General features: G+C 35.6%; 1 protein-coding gene across 3 annotated transcripts in view; it reads right to left on the bottom strand.

The window, feature by feature from the left end:
* The window catches only part of WDR25 (WD repeat domain 25), a 56,357-nt gene that overhangs the window by 41,295 nt on the left and 2,164 nt on the right, over positions 1-12,898 (bottom strand). For all 3 annotated transcript variants that reach the window (XM_071745576.1, XM_071745577.1, XM_071745578.1), the window contains exon 2: positions 11,624-12,390. In XM_071745576.1, the coding sequence (XP_071601677.1) occupies positions 11,624-12,334 (711 nt within the window). In that variant the 5' untranslated portion in view covers positions 12,335-12,390. The remainder of the gene's footprint in view (positions 1-11,623; positions 12,391-12,898) is intronic.

Consider the following 12,898-nt stretch of genomic DNA (forward strand, 5'->3'; position numbering starts at 1 on the left):
ATTATTTCTGCTTCCTATATCACTCAGGTTCTTCTGCATCTGTGCTTTCATCACATTCCACTCCAAACAATATTCATCACTTCCATGGTTATGCCTTCATGTACCTGTAGTTATCTCCACTCCCACTGCACAAAGCACAGATAATTAGTTTAATTAATCTTCATGACTGTTTCTAAAATTTAGTAGCTTTTCTTGCTGTTCTCTGAATTAGCTTTAAAATGATGTCTGAGAATTCAAACATCTGCTTAGCATGTTGTAAGGGCTCTGACAAATTAAAAAATTCCTTGTAAAGCATTTTAGGTACTTTACAGAAAAATACTGTTATGAAGTTTAAGTTATACATTATTACCAGCATGTCAATGGAACCTCATTCATATAGGTGAATGAATTGTGCAGGAAAACAGATTACCCAATTTTAAGTACAAGTAATTGATAATTGAGGTTTCCTGTTAATTTAAAGCTCTTTATACATAAAAGCTCTCTCTATATAAATATACATTTATATATATACACGCACAAGCATATGTAAATAGTACTGCTGAAGGGGACTGCTGAAGAAAGATTTATTTTTGAGGGGAAGAGCTTGAAGAGAATCCTTTGCCATTTCAGTTAAGTTTATACATAAAAGGCAGAGAAGAAAGATGGAAGAGGGAAGCTGGAAACCAGAACATAGGGAGGATTTTCTAGGATCTATAAGGGGTTGGGGGTTTTTTGTTGCAGTATAAGCTACCTTGGTTTGTATAATAGTCTTTGCCAAGAAAAATCATCCTTACAGAGAGAACATACATACTGAGGCTAGGTACTATGACTGAAAAAAACACTCCTGGTATTATCATAAGCTATATTTCTTCAGCTGAAGATATCAACACACCTCTATAACAACTCATGATGGATCTAGGCTGCTACTCTATTTTTCTACTGCTTTTCTCTTCATATTCTCCTAAAAAAATAACAAACACAACCGCTTCCTTTTCTAATAGAAGAAAAAATATTATGTACAGTATGGTTCAGATATTAAAAACACTGCTCAGATGCAGCAGCACAAAGGGAATGGAATAATGGATTCTCCATGTAGCAATGCTAGAGAGAAAATGTACAGAGGGTCTAAGCAACAGTAACACTTCAACAATGAGTTAAGTGAAATCTGGTTTTTATACTGCTAAACCTTTAGAAGCAAAGTACATTTTTCACAGTGGGTAAGAAATTGAAGAAACGTAAGTACTACCTTGAGTAATTATTGTTAATTAACTAGCAATGAGGCACTATTTCCAAGTGTGACATTTAAAGCACATAATGTGATTGTGAATATTCACAAAGATAATTAAGTTCATCTGCTTCAAGTTCTTGATTTGAGCACATCTGAAAACACCTCTTAAACTATCATTAGACCTGTAATCAAGTATTTTGTTGCTCAGGAAAATTGGATACCTTTGCTTACCTGCTAATATAGGGATATGTGTTGAAGTGCAAGTACATAGCTTTTTTTGAGAAAAAGCCTCCTTCAGGCAAAAGCTGAGAAAAAAAACCATGCTAATTCTGATTGTTTTCTCAGAAGAGACAGTTAAAAATAAATTCCTCATACCATCAGATGGAAACAAAACAAAAAATGACTGAGCTTCTTTTACTGAAGTAAAGATCACAAGATTCACATGAGGGATACTTCTTTGAAAGTATTCATCATCAAGTCAGGGGTATCACTATTGTGCATACTGAGGATACTACCCATATCAGATTGCATACTTTCTTCATCTTGTCTAAAGCTGAGTCAAATTCATTACAAAAATAAAAATTCAACCAAATTAGAGCAACAAAACACAATATACAATGTAAAAATGTGAAAAATGAGAAAATGCACTGACGTGACTGTTGGGAAAAAAAGTTATTTATCATTACTGTCTTCAGAGAAGAAAGGAGACTTTGATCATCTACATGGGTCTTGGTCTTGATCAAGACTTCTTGGAGAAATAAACCCGAAAACAGGAAAAAATTACCCCAAAACCAGGGTGTCAAAACAGTCTTGTCTTAGTATTCTATCCTTTATTCTTTTAAAAGTAAAGAAAAGTTCTTTCCACTAGAAAAGAGATTAATGAACAATGTGCTCGAAACATTTAGGCAGCATTCTAAGGTACAATAGATTGTTTACTCTATTGCTCTCCAATCACTTGACACAGAGGATTTTTAATCAGTCAAAACGTGTGAATCAAACTGTGAATAATTTTATGTTATGTGGATGTCCTACTGGTCTGTATCTCTCAACCCAGTTTGACTAGCAGTTTTATTCCATACCTGAAGAGTCTCCCCTGACAAAAGTTGTGGAGGATTGTTTGGAGAGAAAAAGAAAAATCAAATGTTCTCAAAAAGTGTGGAGGGAAAAGGAGCTCCTGACCCTGTCTCACAGACAGCTCCTACTACTGAGTAAGCACACATTCACTCTTGTGCTTCAAAGGTGCAATGCAAGCCCTGGCAATGCTGACTGCCCAGAGAACAGAGAAGGTATAAAACACTCGATGCTGCAGGTCAGTAACCCTGGAGCCTGTAACAGCAGCAACTGAACATTGCCCAGGAGGATGTCATCCTTCCAAGAAAGCACTGGTTCTGTTCTCATCAGTGAAAAGACATTACCTGACCCCAAGCAGCACATACGGACTCCCAGTTCAAACCTATTTGGGGGAAGAATGACGTGGTATAACTTTGGCAGTTTCTCATCAACTGCAAAGTGCAATAGTAGTATGTAAGAATGGTATGTGTACAGAACACTTAAAAGCAAAATCACAGTAGTGGTTACTAATAGTTAGTGTCTGTACCCAAAAAACACTTTAAGCAATCTTTATCTTACCAGCAGGCAAAGGAGAACTTCAAATGTATTAGAGCTCCCCAGGAGATAATTACCTGAATTATTATAGTCATTTATTAAACAATCTGACTTTCCTTTACCTCTATGTATCATATTCATTAGCATCAATCATTTCCCCAATTCCCATATATTTAGGCTCTATTAAAATATATAAATGTATAACACTCTATGTAAATGTATAACTATAAAAATGTAAAACACCTCACTTTCAGGCTTACAGCTCTTCAGAGGAAAATGTGATACATGTCCTCAGTTCCTACAGATAACTAAGGATCAGAGAGATGCATGCACAAAAACGTATCCCACAGATACTTGCATCCCATCAGATTTTGTACATCTACTACTATAATAAGAACCACTGTTGTCTTAAGATCAAAAGGCCAGGCTTAGCAACTGTATGCCCTAGTTTCTGAAACACTACATCAAGTCATAGGTCAACAGCAAATATAGTCTGAAAACTGGAGGGAGAAAATCAACACTGACCAACTCTTTTGTAAGTTGTTCAGTATTTGGTCTTTTTCCAAAAGTTTCAGTTAAGCAGTGGCTATCAAAATTCAAAATGTACCTATTTGTAATTATCATACTCTTTAGAGCACTGTGGGTTTTATAGTTTTATATTGATTTATGACCATATATAACAATTATCAAGCACAAACACAAGAAATTAAAAGGAACAATTTAAGCTGTCTCATTCTTGCACATTATCCACTGGGAGAACTTGGCACAGGAAGGAGAGCAGCTATGGACAAGCTATCACACATTGCTATCACAGCCTGAAAAATCACAGTAAACAGCTGTAATTTAGGACAGATTCCTATCTGTGAAAATTAACCTAATCCAAAAATAATTCTGTCCCCTCCCCAGCATTAACCAGGTGGCTTTCTTATTTTAAGAAGTAGTTATTGCAGCCTTATTGAAGCAACGTCTGCCTGTGAGGGGCAGGACTGAGGTAGCAATTTAGAACAGTTAACTGAAAATCTGAGCTTTAATGACTTTTAAAACACCAAAACCTTGACTTCTTCAACATTAATCTTTCTGAAGCACCCAGGATAACACCACCATACATTTCTACCATTTTTCCTGTGGAGATCCTACACATTATTGGACTGCTTAATTTATGACATTATCAGTTAAGTTTCATTAAAGACACTACTTCATTGACATCTCCTAACTTTTTCTTCCCTAACAGGCTTTCTGTGCCGGAGGAGGATGAAGGTGAATATTTATCTGATACAGCCTAGTTCAGAGACACACTGGAAGAGTTCTCAATAAAAAGAACTGTTAAGGATATCCAAAAGTCAGTCTCCATCCTTTTATATTTCCACAGCCGCTGTTGCAGCAGCCATCTCCAGTGTGCATCTCACCTGTGTCCACTTTGCACCTCATAAACAATGTCAATCATATTTCTTAGAGATCTCAGTATTTTTCCCTCAAGACTTTTATCAAGGTAAGCAATGGAATAAAAGTGAATAACACTGCACAAGCACCAAAGGAGAGAGAAACAGAAAAAGATATGCAACCAGCCAGCCTCAAGATATAGCCAGGCTCCATTAACTCTACTGTTCTTAGAAGAACTTTATTTCCTGGATTTTTCTTTAAATAATTCCTAGTTTGGGGAGAAATGCAAGTATATTAGCTGTGCCATGAAATATCTATCTTCTCCCTCTCTTCTCCCCTGTAGGCACATCCTCTAACATGGCCACAAAGCAGACAAAAATGCTTTGCAAGACCATTTAGGATACTGCTCTAGTATTATTTAAGGAGATCCTAATTTAAAGGCAAGTTGAAGTGTAAAGAAAAACTAATGTGCTTATAGAACTGAAAACCTAACCCAGAACCTGGGAGGCTCAGTGCATCTTTGCCCCCTTCTTTTTTTAAATGTCATTTTTCACACAAGTGTTAAGATAAATTCTGATCCAAAGCAACACTGAATTTAGTTCTTGTTAGTGAAGGAAAGAAAACAATGGCCTTTCTAGCAGTGTGGAGATCAGGATGGTGCTATTTATACTCAGAGAAACATAGTCCCTTGAAAAAAATCCTCTGATGTACATGAGCATGTCAACTATTAAAGAACATAATAAAAATTATACAATTCATCTCCAGCTGTGGATTCTGAGAAAGTGAACAAAGGCATTACAAAGATTTCTGTTTCCTTGACAACACAACTGCTGGAAACAAGAAAATAATTAAATAATACATCTCTATGTAACAGTGATCTCTGAACATACCTAGGTATTAACATACCAAATATGGCACAACCCTTCCCCACACGTACCTTTGGGACGAAAAGACCAACATTCAACACCTTCATTGAATTGTTCTTCTTCATGCTGACGTGTGTTAATGGGTTTTGCAGAACAATTGCTTGAGACCCAGGTATTTCACCCTGGCCTGTAATATCATCTGAGCACAGACAGAAGCTTTCACTGATGGTCAAGCGCATCACTTTCTTTCTCACAAGTATAAGCATTATGGATTATATTTCTCGGAAGTGTAGGAAATAATTTTCTCAGAAAAAGATTAAGGTATACAATAAAGCCCTTCCAGCACTCCAGAAGCTGGTATTGCTATACAGATACCTTTCAAATACTAAGTGTACTTCCAGCTTAATAACAGCAAGCTTAAAATCCTTGGAAAAAATATATATAGTTCTAAACAGAAAAGGGAAGAAGCCATACAATGAAAAGTCAGGTTCAATATTTCAGCATAGCCTATTTAGTAGCCTTTTCAGCAATAGCCTCTTCAACAGGAAAACGATGATCTTGTTTTCATTCATCTAAGTAAGCAGCACACAATTTTCAGATAAGAGTTTCCTTGCCATTTCCAAGATAATGGGGAGAACTTAATGTTATTTTTAAAATACAGTATTCTAAGCATACCAACATCGGAGAGATCTTCTTAAAAACATTTCCATGAAAGTGGAAAACATGCATTAAATAGGATAACTCCACAAATTCTCATCAGCTACAGTTAAGGAGCATTGCCACAATTAGATTAATTTTTTAAATCTAAGAATTACAATACTTAGTGTACTAGCAGCACAATATCTAAAACTTCTTAGTGAACAGTTTGACTCTAGCTTAGCAGTGACAGGGTTACAGCCACCTGACAGCTACGCATGAGTTTATAGGAAATATGCTTGCAGCTTAAATTCATTCCTTCACAAACAGACATGCAGGTGACAGAACAAGAAACACTGCCTACTTCAAGTGAATTGTGTGCAGAATGGTTGAAAACAGAAATGTAAACTCTGCTACTGTGAGGCAGGGTAATGGCAGTACCCAGGAAACCTGTATTGCTACCATCAGTGCTACACACATTAGATGTCTGAATGGATGCCATCGAGTTCCATTGCTTTCAGTCCAATGCAACAGGATCCAGAATAAAAAACTCCTGGAATATACTACTATGCTATCTTTCTCCTAACACACAACCACAAAAGAATAAAAAGCTTTGAAGATATGAATTAAAGAGGTATTTCTTGCAGTACATGATATACTCCAGGAAGCAAAATCCATACATTAAATTTGACAAGTATGAGTAACACACCACTTTAAATCTAATGATCATAAGAGAGTCTCGTAAGACTGGGGAAGTATCTGGAAAAGATCTCCTGAGGTTGCAGGCTACAAAGAAGAACTACTTTGGAGCTCAGAAATCCCCTGACTTGAAAATAAGCAAACGCCACAAGAGGATTTAAAGGCACCATAAACTTTTGACTTGTTCTTTTTCTCCAGGCATCTACTTACTGATGCTACTGACTAAACACAGCCTACTAGAGACTGGGCTAGACACAGCCTTGGTCTGAACCAGTATGCTTCAAGACAGGCTGTTCTTGTCCTCTTAATCATAAGAAACAGGCAACAGCTCTGTTCAACTAGCTGACATTATTAAACTAATTTTTAAAACTTTTACTTTCTTTTATAGATTCAGCTGTGACTAAATGGAGCTACCATTCAACTAAGCAAGTAGGGAACAAAATGCATAGGAAAAATTCTAACAGTGTGTTACAATTCAAGTCATCCCATCAAAGTGCTATTAATACACATTTTGCATACTGAAGAGTCACAGTACTTTATTTCCTCATCAGTGGAGGGTGAAAGTGAAAATGAAAAATGAAAATTAAAAAATATTTTGCAACAAATAGAACACCTGCTGTGATGCTCTAAATAGACAACCTGGAACACAGAAGTTTTAGATTATTATATAAAGATGTGCCTTCAGTTAATTTTAAGATAAAATATAAAAGACAGAATAATGGTATGGGTGGCTTGACGTTATGAACAATTGTTAGAAAGCTACATCCAGTGTAAGTAGTGAAAATGTTTACATCTCTGTGGTTCTATGCAATTATAAGATCTTTCAAATAAGACTATAGCAGTAAGAATGCACTATAGGGGTTTCTGCAATTGGTAAACATCTCTTCCAAGAAACAACATTTTATCTACACAGCAACAGTTGTATTCAATGGTAACTTGTGATTTTGTGTTCTAAATTTGGGATTCTACACTAGAAATGCCTCAACAAGGTCTGATGTTCAGGAAGCATTGAATATCCACACTATGGAAACTAGACACCTTTAATAGAATCATAGAATCATAGAATTGGCTGGGTTGGAAGGGACCTCAGAGATCATCAAATCCAACCCTTGAATAATGGTGCTGAGTCTTAATATTTCAGAAATAAATTAGACAAGATCACGAACAATATAAAAAAAATCACAAATACTTCACTGTTTAAGTAGGCAAGACCAAAAATGGCAGTAGTAGCCTAAATTAAACTTAGAGCAGCTATTCAAACAGAAGACAGAGAAGTGTTATCCAAAGAAAACATTTTTTATCAGTTCAATCATGTTTTGCAATCATTAAAATACACACTTAAACTGGAAACATAAGCCTCTGATAATACAGTTAGAATGTAAATTGAAGAGCCCTGTACCAGTAAAAGCTCCCAACAATACTTTGCAGTTCCTTTCTCCAGCAACCTAAACTGGAATTGCTATCAACTTCCCCTTCAAAGACGAAAGTCAAAATTCTAAAAAAACCCAAAATATATATAAAAAAGTTTTTTAAAGGGGGATAAAAGAATTGTTAAAGCTAAGATTATTTTTTACCCATTCCTTACAAATTTAAAAATTCTGTTAATGCTCTAGATTTTAGTAGCCACAGACTACCAATCTGCAGTATGTATCACTTTCCATGTGAGGTTCTACCTTACTTCCATGTCTCTATGAATTTTTCTTATACATTTTGCAACATATGGATAAACTTCAGTCTTTCGTAAACATGACACGAAGGCAACCATTAAAGCCTTCCAGACTTCAGAGGCACAGTTCAGTTGCCATCCCTTTCTAAAATGCTGAGCAGCCCCATCTGCTGCCAGAAGTGCTACTGTAAAGAATTACACCCCTGGGCTGATAACTGGCTATTTCTTCCAGCTGTACCACTTCAAAAGAAAACCCACTTCTGTGGGTTTTTTAAATGCATACATACACAAAAAATAAATACTTTTAATGCAAAGTATAAAATCTGAAACAGTGCAGCATTTCCTAAATATACAAAATACTTATATGAACTTCTTAAGGCTGTTCTTCAGTCAAAAGTAACAGAAAACATCAACTCATTTTTTGCAGACATTTTAGTATGACTTACACTGGTTCATAAAGAAGACAGTAAGTTGCATATTGGTTAATCTGGGGGAATATAAAAGGAGGACTACCCTTCTCCCCTGACTTTAGCAGGATACATACACACATTTTAAAAAGTAAGAGATTATATAATCAGTTCTATATTTAAATTTTAGATATAGCCCCATATGATATGAATTTAAAAAAAAGAAATGCTTTCCCAGAAAGGGAAGTTCTTAGCTTGTAATGAAAAATTTAAGAGGAAAACATTTAAGCACTTAAGCACATAAGAACAGATAAAAGATGCTAAATTCTTTGGCTAAATACTACAAAAATTGCATACCACAGATCTTTTGATTTAAGCAAAACTTAAAACAGTCACTTTGATCTGTTTAGACACTCAAATCTGAAAAAAGTCTACTAATATTGATCGATTCAAAAGATAAATGTCTTAATGAATAGGTTGAATATAAGGACCAAATCCAAGATATTTACACATACAAATATTCACAGTTATTCACACAGTTTTCAGGCTCTGGACTGCTTACTCTGTTTGGTCATACAGGGATTTTAAACTTCTAACTGTGCATTGAGTTTTATCTGAATCATTTGTTCAAAGTAAATAGTGCAAACTATCTGAGTATCTGAGTGGTCCTATTAAAGGGAAAGAGGCCATGATTCCACTGCCTGAATTTAAACTACTAATTCCAAGAAGGTGTTCTTGGAATAAAGAAGGAAAAAAAAAAAAAAAAGGTAAACTAATGGAAGATACAGGATCAGGAAAAAATAGTACAACTACATCTGCATTTTCAACCAGTTGTTTTATGCTTACAGAAATGGCAATAACAAACAGAAAAAAAATCCCCAGTAGATAAACTACTGCTGTCACAGTAATTAGAAATGTATGAGCTCATCACCCTAGAAATTTACTGAAATAAGTTTCATACGAAGTCAATACCTAATCTAACCATGCCCTCTACTGGCCTGAAAGGTACTTGTGCACAGGTGCAAACTAAAGATAATGCTACTAATACCATTACAGTCTTTGATTCCCTGAAGAAGTAACAGTAAGAAGCATCCGTAGTTATTTCTCCACAGCCTGTTAAAATGCGGCCGTGTGTTTTAACATACTTTGTCATAGTTATGTTACTACTTTACTAATGTTTTAGAATCACCTGCTCTTAAACGTTGCTGATATGAACACACTTTATATTGAATTTCCATGGCTTTGGGCAACTATATTTCTAAAAAAAAACAGCTATACTGTTAAAGACTGCTTCTAATCAGAGGTCATAACACAATTTTAGAAAATAAAGTCATCTTTCTACTTAGAAGACAAAACAGGTTGCTATTTGCATTTTTAATAATTTTGTATTACAATAACAGCTCTCATTTTAGATTGTTTTACCAAACTTAACAGATCAATAATTTCACTCACCAGTAAAATGGGGCTCTGGGATAGTAAACAAATATTAAGCATATGGTGTGATAGGTTAAGACAAAAAGTCATATTCCTACATATCGAAGTTAGACGTGCATCCAGTTTTGTACAATCCAAATTTCAGTTGCTGCTTACTAAAAAAAACACCCATCAGCACATTTTGCATTTCTTAGTCTTTTGCTTCTAAATAAGTTCTTCAAGTAGCAGTCAAGATTTAACTTACTCAATTTGTTAAAGAATGATTGGAAAGAAAAATAAAATTGCTTTTTTCCTCTATTTAAGACAAGGATGCAAAAAAGCAGCTTGGAAAGGAATATGAAGGAGGAATTACCCAGAGCTCAAAGTACTCAGACTCTGGTGGTGTGATAACTTAAGAGAATAAAAGATGAGGAACTGATAGGAGCAAGTTTTGTTCATGCTATAGATCTGGAGATCTCTCTTCTGAGAGCTCCAGTGCTTTAAAGAACATTAAGAAGAAAAAAAGCAAAAACTCTCTGAAAGATTCAAGAACACCACGGCTTCAAAGATGCAAAGTCAGCGCCTGTTTCACAGGGCCCCGTGGAAAAACTGGGGAAAGAGTATTTGAAAGGAAAAAAACCTCTGAGATAAAAAACATCATACAAAAGCCAAAAGAAATGACACTCAATTTTCCACTACAAATTAAATAACAGAAGGATTAATAAATAAATCTTAATTTTAATGGAAGAACTTAAGAATATTTATTCCTGCATGAAATTAGAATTTTTAATGTTCCCTTCTCTCCCTTGATTTTAGAAATATGCTGATACAAAGGCTGTTTCTTGCTTCTGTGCTTAGTAAGCCCTAAATTTTAGAGCCAAGTTTTAAAATAATTGTACCGGCAATGTTAAATACAAGTTAGATACAATGAAGCATATCTCCACCAAAACAGACACTTTCTGTACACTCTTATCAAAACTATGTCCTTGTGTAAACCCACTTTGGAACACTATTATTTGAACCCAGAGGTGGCATTAGCCCTTTATCTGGGGAACCATATACATGAAATATTTTTATTACCCATTGCTTAAATGTTGTAAGATTCACTGGGCTGACTGAATTAGCAAGCAAAGTGAAGCCAAATTCATTAAAGCTAGAAGGAAAATACACTTTTAAGTATTGAGCAATTAAGCCATGAAAGAAATTTAAAGTGGGGAGACTCCTTACATCAAGACAGGACACTTTTCCAGAATGCAAGACCTGCCACACATGTTCAGATAAAAAACATCCACCTGACCTGACATACCTCTTCCAGCAGAAGTCACTTAGGTTTGTCAGAAAGGTAAATCCATTTGCTTAATGACTTAAGGCAGAATCTGTATACAGATCATAGTGCTTATGGCCATTGAGTCATTTAAAAAAGGAAATAATGAAAACATGAATAAAGATTATGAGAAATTACTTAGTAGAAATCTAACTCTGTAAGGTCACATCTAAAACAATGACATTTCTAAAACAACAAAAAACCACATTCTAAAATAACGGAATTGGCTGTAGGTACAATGAAGGATTAGGCTGCAAGTTCATAGCAGGGTCTTGTACAGTAAAGCATCTCCTCAAATTCTGAATACTTTGGAATTGCTAAATACACACAAGCAAGGATGTTATTCCCAGAAGGTGACGATTCAATACAATATTTTTAAGTTGGATTATTGGTCCACAAAGCATCTTGCTTTTACATTACCTTAATTGTTTTATCCATAGAAGCTGAGAGAAGCATGTGACTTTGTTCTCGAACAGGAGACCACTGGATTTCATTAACAGGGCCGCTGTGTTTAGACATGCAAAATATTAAGCTTTTGGGGACTTCAGTGAATTTATATTTGGACCCTAAATATGGCTTAATTAGTTCAGAGATCTTTCTCAAAGTCTGATCTCCTGATATGCCTAGCTTAACATCACAGTCTGTGCCCTCCCTCTGATCAGAGTCTTTTTTTTCAGGCATACTGGAATTTTCTTGACGCAACCTTTTAGGGATGTATGGTCTAATTCCTCCTATGGCAGTAGTACTGTCTTTATGTATTCTCTTCTGGGAAACACCATTTCTAGAGCTTGCTGAAGAGCCTGGTGACTGTTCATGGCTTTTGTAGGACACACACAATGCACTATGGCCGGCATATGCTTTTCTAAAATAAGGAGATGTCAAATCAGTGTTATTATTCTGCGTACAATGCTCGGGGGGATCTCCACAAACAGTTCTGGTGCCAGAACTGTCAGTGTTCTCAGTAGGCTGCTTCTCATATGTTCCCAAACTACCAGGTGCAAAGTTCTGAACAGGATTCACAGAAGAACTTGGAAGGCTTGTTTGTCTGCTAGAAGCATTGCACACTTCAGGCTTTTCAGTTTCTGCCTCGGAGTCTGAGTCATCATAAGCAACCAGTGACGAACTCATCATGGCAAGATACAGTAGACTCCAGAAATCTCAATGCTGGAATCCTCCAAAATGATGATCTATAATAAAGAATTTATTATTCAGACCACAAATTATTACAGCATCTGCAAGTCGAGTAACTTACAAATATAAATATGTTCTTTAAAAAAATCCCTAACTTTCATTCCTGCTTATTAATGGAATTTATTCTTCTATAACAGCACATCTATACATTCAATTATGCAACACCATTTGCCTCCAAGCACTTTGCATACATTTTGAATGCACCACAGAGATGCATCTGCATACCACAGGACAGCGAGAATGAGCTTGAAAAGGAAAACAAACTTGCAGCATAAGTACTGCAAATAACTATAACCTTACCTGCAGTAGCACTTAAACACACCTACACCCACACAAAGGTAATTAATTATGTAATGTTGTGGTATGTGCTACTATAAGGATATAAATAGTGCAAATATTCTGGAGTCTAACAATAATCTATGTCTTACCAGTACAGATGACTTGAAAGAATTAAGGGGTTCAACTAACCACTTAAAAAGTAAATACATTTTTTACCCTGTCTTG

The sequence above is a fragment of the Heliangelus exortis genome, chromosome 5 (assembly GCF_036169615.1).
Source record: "Heliangelus exortis chromosome 5, bHelExo1.hap1, whole genome shotgun sequence".
NCBI lineage: Eukaryota > Metazoa > Chordata > Aves > Apodiformes > Trochilidae > Heliangelus > Heliangelus exortis.